Source organism: Lethenteron reissneri, chromosome 33, assembly GCF_015708825.2.
Source record: "Lethenteron reissneri isolate LAM-NWPU_2019-01 chromosome 33, ASM1570882v1, whole genome shotgun sequence".
In the NCBI taxonomy this organism is placed as follows: Eukaryota; Metazoa; Chordata; class Hyperoartia; order Petromyzontiformes; family Petromyzontidae; genus Lethenteron; species Lethenteron reissneri.
In genome coordinates this window covers 1,220,219-1,239,553 of record NC_083811.1, presented here as the reverse complement: position 1 = coordinate 1,239,553, position 19,335 = coordinate 1,220,219, and the positions used below count along the sequence as shown (strand labels likewise).

The 19,335-nt window shown below is 54.5% G+C and overlaps 1 protein-coding gene across 4 annotated transcripts in view; it reads left to right on the top strand.

The window, feature by feature from the left end:
• The window catches only part of LOC133350169 (homeodomain-interacting protein kinase 2-like), a 60,517-nt gene extending 43,615 nt beyond the window's left edge, over positions 1-16,902 (top strand). For 2 of the 4 annotated variants that reach the window (XM_061564227.1, XM_061564225.1), the window contains exons 5-16: positions 2,099-2,185; positions 3,923-4,107; positions 5,212-5,371; positions 6,563-6,725; positions 6,943-7,067; positions 7,312-7,445; positions 8,781-9,029; positions 9,562-10,101; positions 10,626-10,993; positions 13,495-13,601; positions 14,176-14,616; positions 16,526-16,902. In XM_061564227.1, coding sequence (XP_061420211.1) covers positions 2,099-2,185; positions 3,923-4,107; positions 5,212-5,371; positions 6,563-6,725; positions 6,943-7,067; positions 7,312-7,445; positions 8,781-9,029; positions 9,562-10,101; positions 10,626-10,993; positions 13,495-13,601; positions 14,176-14,616; positions 16,526-16,753 — 2,787 coding nt within the window. In that variant the 3' untranslated portion in view covers positions 16,754-16,902. The remainder of the gene's footprint in view (positions 1-2,098; positions 2,186-3,922; positions 4,108-5,211; positions 5,372-6,562; positions 6,726-6,942; positions 7,068-7,311; positions 7,446-8,780; positions 9,030-9,561; positions 10,102-10,625; positions 10,994-13,494; positions 13,602-14,175; positions 14,617-16,525) is intronic. The other 2 variants (XM_061564226.1, XM_061564228.1) reach the window with 2 other exon arrangements.
• Positions 16,903-19,335: the final 2,433 nt, after the last annotated feature.

Genomic DNA, 19,335 nt, shown 5'->3' with positions numbered 1-19,335 from the left:
TTGAGCCTGGATGGCCCTTGGATGGGCGGCCACGACCATGCATACAAAACAGGGTGTTATCGGCTGCTACGGGACTACGTTGTCAGTGCAGCATAAACCATCGAACTCGGACGTCTCTGTGCCGCCTGCCTTCACCACGGCTCTCCCTTGTGAAACAGCCGGGCGACTGGCTACACGGAATCATCCGCGTGACAAATCACATAAACTCAACTGCACCGACCGGCGTGGCGACGCGTGGTCAGAAGGACCCACGTGACCCGCGCAGTGTTGGCGAGGCTCTCGTCCAGCAGCGGATTGGCAAAAGGCCTCTCGGGGTGTACGTGTGCTCACCTCGCATGCTGTACAGGCAGCTTACACCTTCCTGGATTTATCGCGATGCTAAAAGGGTCCTGGTGATGCGTGGACAAAATCGCCGCTAGCTACCCACACGGTGTAGGGGGAGCCCCCTATCTAGCAGTGGATCAACACCCAGGGCTGTTGGTGTAGGCGTTTAACATCCGGGGGGGCGGGTGCAAGGGCCGTGAGTTGTCATTTATGCTTCCTGCCTTTGGAACTCGTGGGGCCCAAAATCGCATGTGGAAGTTGTCGAATCTTAAAAATGTGAATACTCATCTGGGTTTGCGTTACATTGTCCGTGAGCTGGATTGATTGGCCGACAATATTTTTTTTCACATTGTAAAATACTTTTTGTAGTCAGGTGCCCTGGGTCGTTGCTCCGCACCAAGAGCGCTGCATAGGAGCAACGTGCAAAGGTGTCTCCGCCACGCGCGGTATACGGCATTCGGCTCCAAACAACCACGCGGCCGCAGCCTCCACCGCCGCTTTACTTGCGTGCGCTGGGCGCTCGCGCATTAAAAATGGACACGCGAGCGCGGCCGTCCCTTCCCCACTGCTAAAAAAAGGGTCACTTAAATGTAACCGATCTGTTCGTTAATGCTCGCGAACGGCAGGCGGCGGGCGGTGGCGCGAGCTGGGTTGGGGTGGGAGGGGGAGCGCTAGCGGAGGATGAGAGCCGACCAGCTCCCAGCAGCAGCAGCAGCGCCGCGCAATTGCCTCGCCAATTAATGGGGGGGAGGGGGGGCTGTGGCGCCACGGCACTGGGATGATGGAGGCTGCCGCTGACCGGTTCTGGGCAGTAAAGGCGACTTGCCGGCCGGGTCGTTCCTGTTTAATCGGACGGCACGCGTTCGAATAATGGATGAGTCTCCCCAGCCTTTGACGGGTGAAAGGGGGGGGGGCACCTGTCTGTTTGTGGTTAATTGTAAATCGGCAGCGGAGATAGCAGGACGGTGTCTGGTGTGTCTGTGGGCGAGCGAGGCGTGCGTATGCCGGCCGAGATAATAATGTACTGCCAGCAAGGCGTACAATTTCCTTGTCTTTGTCACTCGTGCGGTATCGGTTAGCCTCAGCCTCGTGTCAACAACAAACAATCGGTTGTTAAAAATGCGAACAATGAAATAGTCTGCGTAGGGGTACAACCGGTTAATCCCGTCACGTGCCCGACTGACACATTCTGACGCGTTTTTTTGTTGTTTTAGAATACGAGCGTTGCACCGCGCCGTGTTTTTTTTTTCTTCTGTGAATGCAATTAAGAGCTTAATTTCTCCGTCGCAGCAGCCCGGCTTCCTCTGTGCGTGCCCATTGTCCCTTGTCCACGTGAAAAGGGAGGTGCACAACTGCTTTGCGACTATTATTGGACTCTCTGAGCAAATCCTTTGTGCAAAGTGTGCGATCCCTGTGTCTATTTAATAGGGGGGGGTGGGGATCGAGCGCCCTATTGTTCGTTGGTAGCGGTGTCACTTTGATGTGCGTCAAACCGTGAGGTGAGCACAGCGCAGCGACGGTGACGACCCTCCTCGGGCTTGCGCGCGCCAGCGGCCATCCGCCATCAACCAAGGGGGCGGCGTTTGAGTTCCCACCACGTTAAACATTTGGGGGGCACAAGATTGTCTCATCCCCCCCCCCCCCAACAAAATGTAAAATGACCCGTGGTTTATGCCCGACCTTGACCCCTAGCATTGAGTCATTTCTCATAATTTGCTGCCTTTTGACTGCGCTCTCTGCACGTGCGCTCGCTCACGCACGCTTCTACATGCAGACGCCGGAGGAGCACGAATCGGAGACGGGGATCAAGTCAAAGGAAGCTCGAAAGTACATCTTCAACTGCCTGGATGATATGGCACAGGTGAGGGGTTGGGTTTGCTTGTGTGTGCGCCTTGCCATCCTGGGGGAGTGCTAGTGTGTAGTGGTCAGCGTGCTCTGCGACATACCCGGCGACCCGAGTTCGGTTCCTGCCTATGGCTCACATCGGTGATGATTATCTGAACAGGTCCTGGGCCTCCTCTTAGGGTGACTCAGCCTCAAATACATACCTGGTGCGGTGTGTAAACATCACCGCTATGGAGACAAAGACGACCGGGTGTGGTGTTGACCACCCAGTCTCTCGTGTGCCGTTCCGGCCTTCATAGGTGCTCGCTAACAGCACTCGCTCCTCTACAGCCTGTGTAGGCAACTCTCAAGTGGCTGGGCGCATGTGAACGCGAGTAGCCATCCGTGTATCATCACCATGTCAGGTGTGAACCTTCACCAACCCACACTGACCAACGTGGACAAGTACACTCTTGCGTATTACCCCGATATGTATTCCCCCGTCAACTTCATAATCTATCCCTGAACTGCATTGGCCATGTGGGTGCCACTGCCACCTCGGCTGTCAACTCTCTCCACTATTGCCCCCCAGGCCCCAGTGCCGTCTCTATCAGGTGCATCCTAAAACTCAGTCCTTATTTATTCGTCGTCCACGATTACAACAGGTTAGGTATAAGCTGCGTTGGGTGTCTCCTCTGGGTAAGAACAGGAAGCCATGTAGGGGGGGGTCGTGGGGGGTGGGGGGCATCGGGCGTGTGAGACGCGGTGGCTGTGCGTTCGTTGCGCGTGTAACTACGCCGGAGCTCGTGTCCTGCGCTGGGTGTGGTCCGATCCAAACAAACGTCTGTGCGAAGGGCTGTCGTCATCTGTCGTGTTGAAGGGATTCTTTTGGCAGCGGGGAGCTGTAGCCAAATCCGTCGTCGTGTGGTGCCGTCGTTTTTCTCCGTGGAGCGGCGTTATGGGGGCGTGCGTTTGATTGGCCCTGACACTCCTCTTTTGTAATAAGCACCCGGTCTTGGCTTGGATTGCCGCGGCGTGTTTGTCAATCAAAGCGAGCAATCGTAGCTCATAAATCCGATCTGTATTCATACAACCCTGGCGGAGCTTGCGTCCGTCAAGTACATGAATCTCCGTCTATCCGTTTATCAGTCTTGAAAAAAATACGAATGCGTGAGAGCCATGGCATGGGATTATTCAGCAGTGTTCGCATTTACATGAATGTTGGAATCGTATTTGCAGTCTTTTGCATTGAAATGCAGAATTCAAATTTTTTACGCCATCGTAAGTTTTATTTTTATGCGGAGCCTTTCGCCCGTCAAACATTATCTCAACTCCTCGAGATGTACAGTGGCTCGACGGACTGACGTGCAATATTCAATGCATAGAATACATATGACAGCAACCAATCACTCACCATCCTCGTCATCGTCACTATGATGACTCATGATCAATCCACTGCTGGATGCACGCCTCTGTGCCTCTTGTCGCACGTTTATAAATTGCTCAATAAAATAATTTAGAACAAAATTATTAAAAATGTGGATGCTAACCAAGAATACTATCCAACTGCTTTTTGCAATGGTTTGTGGAGCATCATCCTCATGCAGTAACCAAAGGTGCAGCCTTGCAAGTTCTTGCGCACGCCCCTGCTGGCGGAAGGGCCTACCCACGAGGGAGCTCTGGAGAGCCCCGCTATCGAGGGTGTTTGGCCAGCTGCGTTCACGTGCGAGTTTGCGCTGTGCGCCGGGCGTCACATTTGTCCTCATTGCTGCAGGTGAACGTGGCTTCCGAGCTGGAGAGCAGCGACATGCTGGCGGAGAAGGCCGACCGGCGGGAGTTCATCGACCTGCTCAAGCGCATGCTCACCATCGACGCCGAGAAGCGCACCACGCCGCTCGACACTCTGGGCCACCCGTTCGTCACAATGCAGCACCTACTCGACTACCCGCACAGCAACCAGTGAGCGCAGCGGCGACGCCGCCGATAACTTTTAGTTTACTTATGTTTTTTTTACTTCCTGATTCATAGCTTGTTATTGCCGTCGTGTCGTGAGATGAAGCGTCCGTTTGAAACGCTCGCAACCTCCCGATTGTTGGAGAGCAGCCCGCGGAAGCAGATTTTTATAGAACTGCTGCCTAGGCCGTCATAATGACCTTTGTCCACCATGCGGGGAGGAGGCAGTCTCTCACACGCCCTGCTGCTCAAGCAGCCATGGGAAGACCCCAAACCGTGAGCCATGGGAAGACCCCAAACCGTGAGCCAGACACAGCCCACGACTTCGTTTCACGAGGCCTGTGGCCGCGTGAAGCCTACCGCTTAGAAAAAGGCCGCAAGTGATGTTTGTGCGTCGCCGCGGGCAGCACTGGTCGAGTACTGGAGGGGAATATTTTGTGCGACCTGGCAACAACACTGCCTTTCTAATTTGAGTCACTTCTGTCGCTGCAAGAGGCCCTGTGTGTGCTCATGCGCGGGTGCCCGCCAATGGTATTGGAAAGTTCCACTTGGCTCTCAGGAAGGAAACCGTTACTCGCCCCTAACGTAGAGGTTTGGGACCAGTGGTAAAGTAAGGCCAGCACTCATAGAGCCAGCTGCCCCCCCAATTTATGGGGTGTTTCCTTGGTTTAACAAAACTTTACATATATAATAGGCAACGTTTCAGGCAATTTCCCCTCTTCAGAGGTGCGGGGGAAGGCCAACAAACTATGCACAAAAAGCAGAAAGGTAGAGTTGCATTTCAGAGGTCTCCAGTTTGATCTCCCAGTGTTGGAATAATGGGCACGTGTCCTAAATCCCACCCCCACCTCTGTCCACCCAGCACTATAAACGGCTACACGGCGGGTTGCATGTGTCGGGGTAAACCGTGGGAACTCGTGACACTTTCAAGACGTCTTGGACAAATAGGCCACGTACCCTCTTGGTGGGGGGGAAGGCGGGGAGGGGAATCTCCCTCTCGGGGGAGTTTGCAGCAGCGGGGAGGCCTGCAGTGGCGAGAGCGTGCGCCCGCAGGGCCTCACCTTCAAGCGTTCCTTCTGCGCCCCCCTCCAACCCCCGCGCATCGTGCAGCGTCAAGGCGTGCTTCCAGAACATGGAGGTGTGCCGCAGGCGAGTGGGGATGTACGAGCGGCTGAACCAGAGCAAGACGCCCTTCATGGCGCACGTGGCGCCGAGCACTTCCAACAACCTCACCATGACCTTCAACAGCCACCTCAGCTCGCACGCGCAGGTCGGTCCGCGCCGGCGCCTCATTAGTGCCGAGCGTTGAGCTGTCACCCCCCCCCCCCCCCCGCCGTAACCCTCGACAACGACGGGAATTCCTGTGTCTAAAAACTAAACTATGAACAATTTTTTATTTTACCAGGTAAGGCCCCACTGAGCTACGTAGCTCTTTTTCAGAAGTGACTTGGCCACAACTGATAGCTCAACGAAGTGGCTTATGTGGAAATTTATAGCAGCGAAATACTCTAAATGCATGTTGATTCTAAACGTGGAGGGGAAAACCGGAGGACTCGGAGAAAAATCCATGCGACCACGGGCAGAGAGAGAGACATGCAAACTCCAAATATACAGGCAGCGGGATCGAACCCACAACCTCCTGTATACCAGGGATAGTAATTAACATCTCGCCACCGAGCGTCGCGCTTACCTACAGACGTCTCCTCCGTCGGGTTCGGCCGGTCACGGTGCCCGGCTCGTAAAGGCGCCTTCTCGGGGTTGTGTGTCGCGCGTCGTCTGGCGCTTTCGCCCGATGTTTTGCGCCACACATGATGGGAGCTTTGGAGCGGAAAGTCGTTGAACGTCGTGCCGGACAAAACGCGTCGCCGCGCGGCAAAGCGCACCGCAGAATGCCACTGCGCACTCTCCTGCAGAGATAGCGTTCAGGCATAGTGCCACCTGGAAGCCAACAGACTGTTGGGCCAATTGCTGTGAGCAAACATTTGTTACGCTCGGCATGGGACCCCGCCGCGTCCGAGCTCTCTTACCATAGACCTCATTTAAGGCTCGGTCAACTTAAAGGATGCCAAGTATAGGTTCATCTACCACTTGCCACTGACGCGGTCAGCTGCTAGAAATAAACCCCGACTCACAGAGTTCGTAGCACAGGGCGTGCAGCAACGACTACGCTCCTCTTCTCCACATCACACACGTACACCCAACGCGCACACACGCACAAACACAACGCGCACCCAACACACACATCCCTTTGTTTGTCAAAATGAAGTTATCGGGAGCGGCGACATATTTCACACGAACAGATAATTACTTGTTTAAGGCAATAAGCAGCTCTGCCACCCGAGCTTCACTAATAAATCATGCAGTAGGAAAAATGGCTCACTCACAAAACACCTGCTTCCTCACCATCCCCCATCTCCGCTGTCCCCCCCACCCCCCCGCCCTCCACCGTCTCGGCTCGCAGGCCTCAGCTGCGGGAGGGCAGGTGGCGGCGTTGGCGCAGCGCGGGATGGCGCTGCCAGCGCCGGGTGCTACGGCGGCCGGGCCGTTCGCACGACACGACCCCTACCAGCAGGCGCTCATCGTCTGTCCGCCCACCTTCCAGGGTGACTGGCAAACTCACGCACGTACGCAAGCACGCACGCAAGTGCACACGATCGCACCCGCGCACCGCCACTCGCTTGTGTTCGTTTTTCATTGTTTACCCGCTTGCAGCATTCGCCGATCGCGTGTCAGAGATTTCAGCGGGCTACTCCCGAAAGCCGTCCCTCCGTAAATTGGACCTCCACCGCCACTGCCGGTCGCTGATTTTACGTTTCCGTGACCCCCTCGCTTGGCCTGCAGGCCTACAGGCCTCGCCGCCCAAGCACGCGGGCTACTCCGTGCGCGTGGAGAACGCCGTGCCACTCGTCACGCAAGCGCCCGCCGCCGCTCAGCAGCTCCAGCTGCAGCCCGGGGTGCTCACACAGGTGAGGGGGGTTGGAGGTTGGCGGGCGGAGGGGGCGTGCGGCCCTCGTCCGCTCGCGCACCGATCGAACGACCGCCGCTGAAACACCGCGCGCCACTCTCATAAATCCCGGCTTCAACGATCCCCGTGTTCTGGCCGCGTTGTTCCCAAAGCTCCTTTCGCAGCCACCGTTACGAATTGAGAAGCAACCGCTGTCCTTTCCCCCCGCCCCATGTCTGCGTGTGTGCTCGCCGTGCCACGCTCAGGGCTGGGCCCCCGCCACCCAACAGATCCTGCTCCCGACCTGGCAGCAGATCCCGACGGTGCCCACCCACGCGCCCGTGCAGCACCCGGGGCTGCCGGACGGCATGGGCGGCACGCAGGGCATCCCCGACTGGAGGTGAGTGATCGCACGAGGGGGGTGGGGCGCCTGAAATCGAACAACAGAGTTAGGCCCAGGGGATGTTACGTTGTGCCGCTGTAGACGTCGTCATCATCATGAACCGTCATCAATCCACAATTCTGCGATGCAGCAATCCATCCAGCACCTGCACATGAACTGGTTTAAATGCTCCATCTCCATGGGGGACGCTGTCGAGGGCAGTATTAAAATAGGTGATTGTCGTGATAATCATTGCTACTACCAATACCTCTAACAATGATTGTTATTGTTACTATCAACATTACGGCCAATGATTGTCTTTGTAACTATTGATGCAGTAATCATAATCATCATTACCATTACTACTTATCAATCATCATCAGTACCAACAAAACTACCAGTTTTCATCATCACTATTAAGAAATTACTAATCACTACCAACACCACTACCAATCATCACCATTGTCACTACCAACACTATGAGTAGCCATCCTTACCATTGTCATTGCAACCACCAAGAACCACTATAAATTTCCATCACCACCGTCAAATTATAATAAGCCTCGCAAGCGCGTCACGAACAGGGTAACATTACAGCAGCAGTGAAAAGGTGCACGTTACGTAACGTTGGTAACAATAAAGGCATTGTGAGTCTGCGATCAATATCAACAGAACCTCGGCGATAACTTTTAAAACAAACATTTAATCGGCTGTGAAAGAGTGTGGTTGTGTGCATGCCGTGCAGCAGGTGCCCCCTTTCGATGTGACACGGAGCCAGGATCTTGTTTGTTTTGTAAACATGTAAAACCACGAAGGTAAATAGCAGGAATCTTGACTCTGGATGAAATCCCGCTGTGGGTCGGTGAAGTTCCTGCCGTGACCACTTCCAGGCGCCTGGAAAATTCTCAAAGAAAATCAAGTTTAAACTTCTCCTACGAATGAGTGCGATCACAAATGCTGGCACATGCTGGTTATGTTGGCACAACGTAATAAAGTGTGAACGTTTGAACTCACGTGCTACAAAGAAGGGCCATTGCCCAAAACGGCACCTGTAATATATATATATTTTTTCCTTTTAAGGCCGCGGTGTTATTGATGAACGTGTTGAGTTTTTCGGTTGTTGTTTGTGCTCGTGCACCACTGTCAACGCAGCAGCAGCTGGAACATCACCAAATAACGAATTAAACAACATCGCTCTGTAATGGGTTAGATCGCATTAGATCGCAAAAAAAGAAAAACCTCTATTATGGATGATATTGGTCGCGAAAGCCTACGTGTTAAATATCGCTCTGAACAGCGTAGTCCACCGCCTTCTCACAGTTGCCACCCCTTCCACTTCCGCCGCCACCGTAGGAGCGCCCACGCGCACGGACCGCACTACAACGCGCTGGTGCAGCAGCCCCTGCTCTCGGGACACATGGCGCTCCCCGGCGGGCAGCCTCTGAGCGTGGGGGTCGCGCACGTCATGCGCCAGCAGCCCATCTCGTCGTCAGCCGCGTCGGCCGTGGTGTCTTCATCCGCCAGCGCCAAGAAGAACCGTCAGCTGATGCACGCATCGTCTGCCAGGTGGGCGCGGGGTGACGTTTGGCCAGCACCTCTTAGGTAATTCATTTATCTTATTTTTATATTCTTGCTGCCTCTCTTGTCGATCCACTGCTGGGTGAATGTTGAGACTCGCTTATTCGCGCTTGTGAATTACGTTAAGCAATTATGCAACTTACTACATCCGTGCGACCCACAATTGGTATTTTGTTTTGCAAGTTGAGAAACGTCACGTAAGCTGCGACAATGAACACTCGAGTTTTGGAAGCCCCCTTTCCAAAAATACTTGGTCCAGGAACGTGATCTTCTACACGGAGGTGTTTCAGAATGCGACGCAATAAAATCTACATCCCGTTGTCGGTACACCGCCATGTTGGTCGTGCGGTGTGTTTAAATGTACTTCCAACGCCGGTCAGTGCGGCTCGTGCTTGTGTCGACCACGGTAATTGTATCAGATGCAGTCTCCACTGACATGAGCCGTTGCCGGGAATCGAACTCTGATTGCCGGGCTTGTCGCGCGGGCGCGTGCCGCGTGGGCGGTGGGACGAAGGAAAGCGGCGCGTCATCGCGCATCGCTTTGCATCTCCCGCAGGTCACACTACGAGATGAGTCTGTCGCAGCCCATGAGCCTGCAGTCTCCGCTGCGATCCAAGCGAGCTAAGGAGAGCTCCGGCTCGCGCTACTACACCACCGCTACCACCGCCAGCGCTGCCGCGGCCGCGCACAACGCCGCTGTGAGCGCCGCGGCCTCCAATGCGGCGGCCGCGGCGGCCGCGGCGGCGATGATTGGCGACGGCCCGTTGTTCGGGCACGGCGTGAGCGCGGGGACGCTGGGCGCCGGCGGGGTCGGTGCCACGATGGCTTCCCCGGCGGGCGGAGGAGGAGGCGGTGTGTGGGCGACCGGCGGCGGCGGCGGCGGCGGCGGCGGTGCCGGGCTGGGCGACGCAGGGCTGGGCGGCGGCGGTGCCAGCTACCCGAGGCAGCCGAGGCAGCCGATTGTGATCCGCGATACGCCGAGCCCGGCCATCAGCGTCATCACCATCAGCAGCGACACGGACGACGAGGAGGACGAGAAGACCGTGAAGAGGGGCAGCGGCGCTGGAGCGGGGAACGGGGCCAACCCTTCCACGAGGTACGCACCTCCTGACACACCCTCTCTCTCACCCACATCGTCACCCACCTCCTCCTCACACTCCCACTCTTGACCTCTACAGTGAGATCGTTACAGTGAGATCGTATGATGGATAATTTTTTTTAAATATCAGCACTGGACATTTGACAATTTTGCAGTCATTGGCAATTGGACTGAGACCAATCGACTCGCTGTGCTTGAGAAACCGAGCCGAATCACGGATCGTTGGAACCTAGATTTCAAACCCGCTATCTGGGCAGTCTCAACTCGGCGCTCTCGGCCGCCCAGCTACACCGCGGCCATGCTCTCTCACGCAGAACTGTGCTGCGTGGGAGTCTTCGCGCCTCTTGAGGCTTCCATAACCTCCTGCCACTGAGCCTTCCACACTTCACGCGACGACCTCAAAGGGCACCTAGCCCGGCACGAGCGCCGTGGTGACGTCGCCGCCATGAAGTGGCGAATGGTGGCTGCTGTTGCTGCGTCGCGTTCCCGATTGACGTGCGTGCATCGCGTTCCCCGTGCAGCCTGCTGTCCAAGCAGCGCGAGAACGTGGTGAGCTGCGTGACGGTGCACGACTCGCCCGACTCGGACTCGTCCCGCACCACCAGCCCCCTGCCGCTGGGCGGGCGCCCCACCGTCGCGGCGCTGTCGGGCGCCGTCGCCGGCGGGCAGCACCTCGCACTGCCCGGCGGCACCGGCGCCGCCCCTCCCTCGGCGGCGGCGGCCGCCCTGGCGTCGTCGTCGTCCTCCTCGTCCTCTTCGTCGTCGTCACTCCTCCCGTCGTCGTCATCGTCGTCGTCGCTGCACCGCGCAAACTCGCGCACCATCATCGTGCCGCCGCTCAAGACGCAGGCATCGGAGGCCGACGGCGGCTCTCTGCTCGCCGCGAATGGTGCGTTCCCTCCCCTCCCCAAACCCCTCCCCTTCTCCGCTGTTTTCCCGACGCGGTTCTGCGTTTCGGCGTTGACGAGAGTGCCTTGTGGGGGCGTCGCAAACGATCGGCGGTCGTGTTCTCGGTGATGAATCGGCGGATTGTCACGACTCAAGAGGCCATTGGTTTTCTCATCTCGCTTTGGCCGTCTCGGTTGACTTCCCGTATCGGTCCCATCTCATTTGTACAGGGTCACAACTGGATTCCAAAATAAGTTTGTATTTCTTTTTGCTGTCTCGTTTGAATTGTTTCCCGTCAGTTCTGGCTCGTCTGCAGAGTTTTGCCAACTGTGTTGCATTGTGCATGTGATTTGCATAAGTCGTAAATCGTTCGTTATCACAGGCGCACGGTTCAATGCATGTGTCATGAGCGGTAGCATTTATTTCAATCAACAAAGAGATGTATTGTTACGTGCGTAATGCATGGCTAAACGAGCATAAAACTAGCACCATCATCTGCCCTGTACAACCCTAGCAATAACTGCTGCATCCCTTAAATAACATTTTAAAACATTCCTTTTTCCCCAAGACCTCTCGGTTCCCCTTAGGAAAGCATCTTGGTAGGCGCTCGCTTTATAATTCCAGCTTGTGTTGTTTACCTTGGGTGGGTCTCCGCAAGATAAGTGCTACAATCACAGGTCAGCATCAAGGCTGAGAAACGTTTTCTACAATTCCGAGAACCTAGAGGAATCTGCGCAGCCTTTTTATTTATTGCGTCTAGAGAGGAAACACCATCACGCAACTCGCCTCTCTGCCAGGGCTTTTAGCATTATTGCAAATATGATTAATTTATCCAACATCCACAAATTATGTGTTTCAGTCATACCTCACCGGTCTTATTATTTTTTCTTGGGTCAAAGGTCGTTGGTTCTATACATGGCTGGTCCAGCTAGCCTGCTCCCTATTGTCTGCTGGTCACAATGCCTCGTGAAGTCTGTACCACAACAGTTAATCAGAATCAGGATCTTTATTTAGACTGGAGGAATCCGATGAGCTATGAAGCTCTTTGTCACAGATGTCCAGTTGATCAAGCGAGGGGGGCTGTGACCCGCACATTTTCTCACAGGTGATGATGCGGGATGTGTGTAGCCTAGCGAAACCGATTCATCCCTGGCGTAGGGAAAGTCCGGCACTGGACCTGTAACTCGTCTAAAGCCGAATGTTGTTTTGATGACGCTCGCAGAAGTCACGTCTAATTCTGGGCATTTGTCGCTTCATTTAGCAACTTTAAAACAAATGTAATTTTATTCCTCGCCCACTGTGCTCATGTCCCTGTGATGTTGCCCGGAGCGGTGAAATCAATGGGGGGCGGAGGGGGTAGGGGGAGCTCTGTGCTCCGGCCCAGATGCTTCCTTACCCCGGCAAGCGCCCTGCCAGGGGCTCGTTGATTGTCCTGTTGGTAGATTGCAGTCCTCGTGGCTGTTTGTGCCGAGTGCCGGGTGAACATTAACTCGCAAAACTAATTTAAACTATTGTGGAATTTGCCTCCTTGTGTTTCAACCCAAGGTCTCCCTGGCCAATTTTTTTTTTATTTCTGTCCCAAGTTAGCTCTCACCTGGTTCTCAAAAGCCTATTCCATCTTTATATATTCATATTTTATGGCTGTGTTATTGACGAGTGTGTTGACTTTTTGTTATTTGTGCTTGTGCACCTGTGCTAACGCAGCAGTATTACAAAATAATTAGTTTGCTTTCTAAATAGATGTCACTATTTATCCATTAGGATCTGTCATCCATATAATGTGTGCAGTGAATTGTGGTTATAGTAATCGATTCTTTTCGATTTGTGCAATTCATATGACTTGGTAATGAAATTATAAGTGGGCTTGGTCTGGAGTTCTTGCTGAAAGGGATGAAGGCCGGTGCTTGAGACTTACAAGGGAGTGATAGCCAATGTAGGGGACATGCTTGTGAGGGCACCCACTGTGGAGATGGAGCAATGAAATCGGCTCGTGTGTGCAAGGAGCCAGACGGATAGTAGGATCCTAAGAGATGGTAACAGCTTTGGAAGGATTTCATCCAACAGTGAATTGATCATGGCAGATGTTGATGATGATGGCGATTATACTGTGTAGAACCAACGAGGCGTAACAGGATGAAACATCGGTCAGTATCACCATCAGCCTTTTGTCAATCCGCTGCTGGAGGAAGCTGTCCCCAGCCAAGGGAGTTGATGGGCCACACTGGCTCATTAGGGATTGGAAATAGGGGAGGCGGGCGTGGAGAGCATGGTTGGTTCGGATATCACTCGCCCATTATGTAGCCCCATGCAAGTATCGACTGTACCAACGAGACAAAGCAGACAACTGATTCTTTAATCGCGTCTTGACAGTGAATCGGGGCGATTATTCGCACCTTCGCAACAAGGGAAGGGCGGTGCCTGCAGTGGTGAATTTCTGCGACTCTCTTGAGGTTCCTCCAAGGTCACTGGTATTTGTTTCTGTGTGCCTCCTCGCTCGCCCAGGTGTCACGGTCCACCATGGCAAGGTGAAAGGGATTGGCATCTCCTCGGGCCGAGTGCAGACGAGGGGAAACCCCTTCCAGCAGCAGCAGCCGCTCAATCTGAGCCAGGTGAGAGAGCCGGCCATGCGCACAATGTCGGCTCACTTTTACCCCCTCGCTTTAGGACTCAAGTTGCTATCCTATGAATGGACTGGTCCCTGTCATAGGAATGTGGAATTTCCGCAAACTGGCTCGGGGCGGTCGACCAAGAAGACCGCAACATGTTTAACGTTAGATGTATCATATACCTTGTAGTTTCATGTTAGTGTACATAGACACATAGTTACAGTAGGTACACAGTGGAAATTTGCTTGTATTTACACATTGATACATACGGGAGATGTGAATGCAACACTTCCATTATACCGAGTGACAATAAGACGTGTGAGGTTCTCTGTATAATTTCACTAAATTATCCAGGAATGCCTCAATGAGTCGCGAGGCTATTTAATGCGCTGACCACATCGCAGCCCAGACAGTTTGAGAGTCTCGCAAACGTTGACGGCCTCCAAAGCGCCGTGGGACAGAGATGAGCGCCGCTGGCTGCTCGTGACCCAAATGAGCGATCGCGTTGACAATCTTGAAGAAGGAATTCTCATTTTTTTTCCTTCTTCTCCTCGTCGATAACAAAACGACGACGCAGGCCACGCTGATGCAGGATCAGCGGCCGGGCGTCGGCGCCCACGCACACCGCCGGCAACAGGCCTTCGTCGCGCCCACCATGGCGCAACCGCCCATCCCTCCGCCCATCGCCGCCGGCCCCGCTCCTCCGCCCACCTCCGCCGCCGCTCCCTACCACTTTGGGAGCCACGGCCCGAGCACGCCGCAGGGCCCCGGGGGCGCCGGCGGCCTGCCGGCCCACCTGGCGGCGGCCGTGAGCCAGCCCCACCACCTCTACACCTACACGGCGGCGGCCGCTGCCGCGGCGGCGGCGCTGGGGTCGCCCGGCGGGGTGATGGCGGCGGCGCACCTGGGAGGGACGCACCCGCACGCCCACCCGCATGCGCACCACCACCACCACCACGGGCACCCGCACCACGCCACCGCCTACGCGGCGCACCCGGCCACGGGGCTACTCCACCAGGTGCGTCGGGGTTGACGTCGCTCGCTTCGCGTCGTTGAAAGGCGTCGTGTGGCTCGGAGTGCACGATGATTTTGTTTCGGGCTACGTTGTTGCTAACTCTGCCCCCCCGTGAAGTTTGTTGCAACGAATGGTCCCGCTGCTTTGATGTCTGGCCTCGGGGCTTCCCTATTGTGAAGAGTAGCGTAATGAAGAACCCTCCCCACCTCCCTCCACTTCATCATCGGCATTGTCATCATCATCACTGCACGGTGAAGGTCTCCCAAAGTTATCGCCATCTGTCATGGTCCTGCCATGCAACACCGCTCCTCTGAGGTTGTATTTATTAACGTGCGATTGGTGAGACTTCCAATCCCGCTTAGCGGTAGTGCAGCCTGATTTAAAGCTTTCGTGACTGCAGGGATTCATATTCTTGGTTCTTTCGGTAAAGTCACGTAGAAGGGAAACAATAAAATATTATTGTTTTATATTTGTATTATTTTATTCTTTCCCTTCTACGTGACTTTACCGAAAGAACCAAGACTATGTTGTGAACCTGTCCATGCGCACCTTTGAGTGTTGTCCCTCGGTAGGCTTGGAATTTTTTTCTTTTTGGCTTCTGTCCCGCGCAGGAAACATCCCATGTGTGAAATGTTCAAACTCGCCCAAGCAGAACCCACCTGAACGCGAGTCTTCCCACCCAGTGAAGCTGGTGTGGGTAAACACATTATTAATATTATTGTGATCAGCATTGTTCAGGTCAATGTCTACCCGCTCAGACACAATTCTAATGTCTCGCCTTAAATCTGCATCACGTGTGCACAATCATTCTATCTGGAGGTCGCGCGCGCAGTCACCGTCCCGTGAATCGTTGTTTAATTTACAAGCTCGAGTTAGTGTTCCGTTACTTTGTTATGCACATCAACTTCATTGTATTTTACCGCATCAGCGTCAGCACCTGCATGTTTATTATTCTGAGCGGCAGCACTGCGCGCCGTCACAGCGCGTACCGCCGTGCGTGGGGGAACGGTCGTAACTTTGATGTACGCATCGCCGGAATACGGCCGCAACTCTTAAGGCGCTGTGCGGGTTGGGGGGTGCGTAGCCCCATCTAGAGACAAGATGGTGACACCAAACACAAGTAAAGGCTTTTACCCTTTCTGGCAATAATACAGGACGTGTTAAGATGTTCAAACATCAAATAAACACCTATTATAGGGCATCAAGTCCACATTAGCCGCACATACTTGGTATACTTGGTATGTGTGGCTAATGGTAAAACATACAAAATGTATGCTTTGGTAATGTAAGCATTATCCTTGAAACTGATTACACCAGAGACCGCCTCTTTCATGGCTTTGTCTCAACGGTGCTGTGGAGCAAGTAATGGCAAAAGGCGAAACAGCACAAGGCGAAACAGCAAGGCGAAACGGCAAGGACGATGCAAACGTCTGAGCCTTATTAGCTCGGGTTAAGCGGTTTTCGATGTATTATTGCCAAAAAGGGCAAAGCCCTTTCTTATTTATGTTAATCAGTGTGAAGAGGGCTGCTTGTTTTTACAGCAGGGAATGCTGTGTAAAAATCTACATTTCAGAGAGGGAATTAAAATGACACTGGTAGCGTGGTGCAGTGGCGTAGTCGTCAAGCACTCTGTGCTTTGAACCCACCAAAATGAGTTTGATTCCCGGCCAAGGCTAACATCAGTGACGAGTGATATCTTTATCAAGGCTAGCCCTCCCCCACATCATCAACCGGTGAAATACGGTGGAACAACCCCCACGACCTGCACAGCCTGGGGAAGCCCTCATCCAGCAGTGGATTTGACGATCGGGCCGTACGCGTGTGCGATGGTGGAGAATGTCGATGTCCGCGCTACTCCGCTCTCTAACCCGCGCCCCTCTTCTCTCCTCTGCTCCCGCCGTGCGATCCGCAGGTTCCCGTGAGCGTCGCCCGGCACCACCCGCACCACCACCCTCACCACGCGCACCCTCACCACCCGCACCACCACCACCCGGCTGTTCTACCCGCGTCGCCCGCGGGGCTGCACCAGGCCTACCAGCCGACGGCGCCCTTCCCGCAGCAGGCCTACGTGAGCGCGTCGCCAGTCTACGCCGGGTACCCGCTCAGCCCGCCCAAGATGGGCCAGTTCTCTTACCTCTGAAGGAAACGAAAAGAAGGAGAGTGACACGGAGTCGTTTTTTTTACACGAAACCCCCGACCACGGGCTCCCCGCGCCGCGCCACGGCGGTTCATCGCCGCGGCGCCGCCGACGGTGGCGGCGCCGGCGGCGGTGACGGCGGTGGCGGCGGTGACCGCTCACCGTCACGCCGGCCGGCGACGCCGGCGAGAGAGGAGAGCGTGGGCTTGGCGTCGGCCCGGAGGGGTTCTGATGGCGCAGCGCCGAGAAGCCGGCGCTGAACACGTGAGGATCCATGGAGAGGCGTCTGTGGATCGTGAAGCTCGCCCCAAAGCTTGGATCTTACACTGGAGTCCTTAACAATCGCATCAGATTGTAGTCGTTTTATGCATCGAGTGTACCTCTATATGTATGGCTTTTAGGCGTGTTTTGTTTTTAAATGTTAATTATTAATGTTAAGTTTGTGCTGCTACTGGGGGATGAGGATTTAATTGAAAATGCTTGAAATACGTCCGTGACGAAGATGATACGTTGAGCTCTTTCATCATTGAGTTTAGCGAGTGTCCTACTCTCCGTGTGTGCGTGCGTGCGTGTCTGGCCCCGTCGTCCGTCTACACACGAGTCGAGTGTCTTAAGTATTGTGAGTGAGCCGCGGGAGGCATTATAAACACGCGTTGTCAGATTCAACGGGGAGAGGCCTGGACTGTGACGCCGTAGGAGGGGCCGCTCTGGCGGGCCGCAGCGTCCGGGCGAGGACCGCGCCGGGTCGGCCACGATGCCTCGCCTGGCTCCGAGGTGCCGCGTGAACTGTCGACAGAAGAAGAAACTGCACGTGGCCTGGCCGACTTTTTTGCCCCCACGCCCCGATTCTCATTTCCCAAACTGTGAAAGTAGGACCTGATCTTAGAAGAAGAAGAAAAAAACGAGACATTTTCATTGTTTAGCAGAAACCTGTTACTATTTAGTTAATCAGTTTTAATAATAATATCGTAATATTTTTGCTGCTTCGTTTTAGTGTGTGGTTTTAATTACGTTTAACCATGGTTAAAATATTCAAATTAAATACACAAAGGGTGCAGTGATGTTGCACATGATCCCATAAGGGGAAAGTGCAGAAGTGAGAAAATGAATCTGTGCGATGGGCACGGGAGGAGGAGGGGAGAGTCCGTGTGCGGAGAGAGGAGACGAGGCAGAGACTGCGGAGCGCGCGAGAGAGAGAGAGACCGCGTGCACGCCACGGGACGGACCGTAGCAGGGGGAGGAGGAAGGCACGGGGGAGGCTGCCCTCAACCGCCAAGACGACGCTTGCATCGGAATCGGATTCGACGAGAGACCAAAGAGACGGGACAGGAAATGAGCGCGAGAAATCGCACGGCCGCAGAGTCGCTCAACATCACTCCCCCCAACCCCACGTCCCTCCGCCAACCACCACGACCCCCCCCCCCCCCGCCGCAAGGTTCCAAGAGTTGTGCGACGTCCTACGAGGAAAAAAAGAGCAAAGAAAATGATATATTAATAAATAAATTAAAAAAATAATAAACGATGCCGAATGATTCGATCTTTAAAACCGGTATGGTATGATGATGTTGTTATTGTTCCAATTTTGTTGTGCAATGTGTTAATTTTTTGATTCGCGGTGTCTGTCGGGACTGGGAAGGTTGTATCGGTAGTTTGTCTTTCCTTCTGCTCGGCGTCGTTCGTGGTGTTGGGACCCCTTGAATCCGCCTGGGCAAGGCACGTCGGAGCACCTCGCACCCCCCCCCCCCGACCCCTCGATCCCTTGTCCCCAACACACACGCGCGCGTGTCCCGTTTGACCCCGACAAGTGTAGCGTGGGTGTCCCCAGCAGTAATGCCTCTAGATAGATATGAATTGACTTGAGTGCTCATGTACACGCTGTGTGTGTTTTGTACGTAAATATATCGCGTGTGAGCGTGCGTGAGAGTGCAGCGAGTGTGGTGAGCGGCGCGTGCGTCTTATGAATTACCCCCCTCACCCCCCATTAATCTGTGCATGACCTGGAATTGAACCTACGTGCTTATTGTGATGGTAACATCACGCGGCTCCCTCTCCAATACCCCCCCCCCCCTCTCGTTTGGTGTTTTATGAAGGGAACAGCCCAGCTCTCATCTTCACCTTGTAGCCGTCCCGCACTCTCCGACGCAAAGTGTTTGAAGCTTCGTTTGGCGAGCGAGAGAGGGAGAATTAAAACGTACTTCGAGGATCGCTTCTGTGACGTATTTTAACATAGCACGACGGTCAGGCCACATTGGTGTCGCTGGAGTGCGCGTAAAACGTCACGCTGCGTTCTTTGTTTCTTATTTAAAGGCGCTTCAGACCGGGGGGCGGGGAGCGGGGGGGGGGGGACATCCCAGGACACTCACGCCCGGGGTGCGTAGCTGCTGTGAGAGACGTCGGTGTTTTGGGATGTGTATTGCTATAAGCAATTATCATCTTTCAAGGCCGTGGAGTCCTTATGAAAAAATATCTGTTCATGGCTCCCTCCGCCGGTGTGTTTTTCACGGTTGTGCCGCGCGTCCTCTGGCGGGTGGTGTCCCAACGTTTTGGCAAACGAGTTCCATGATGACGCTCCCAGCGCATGGAGC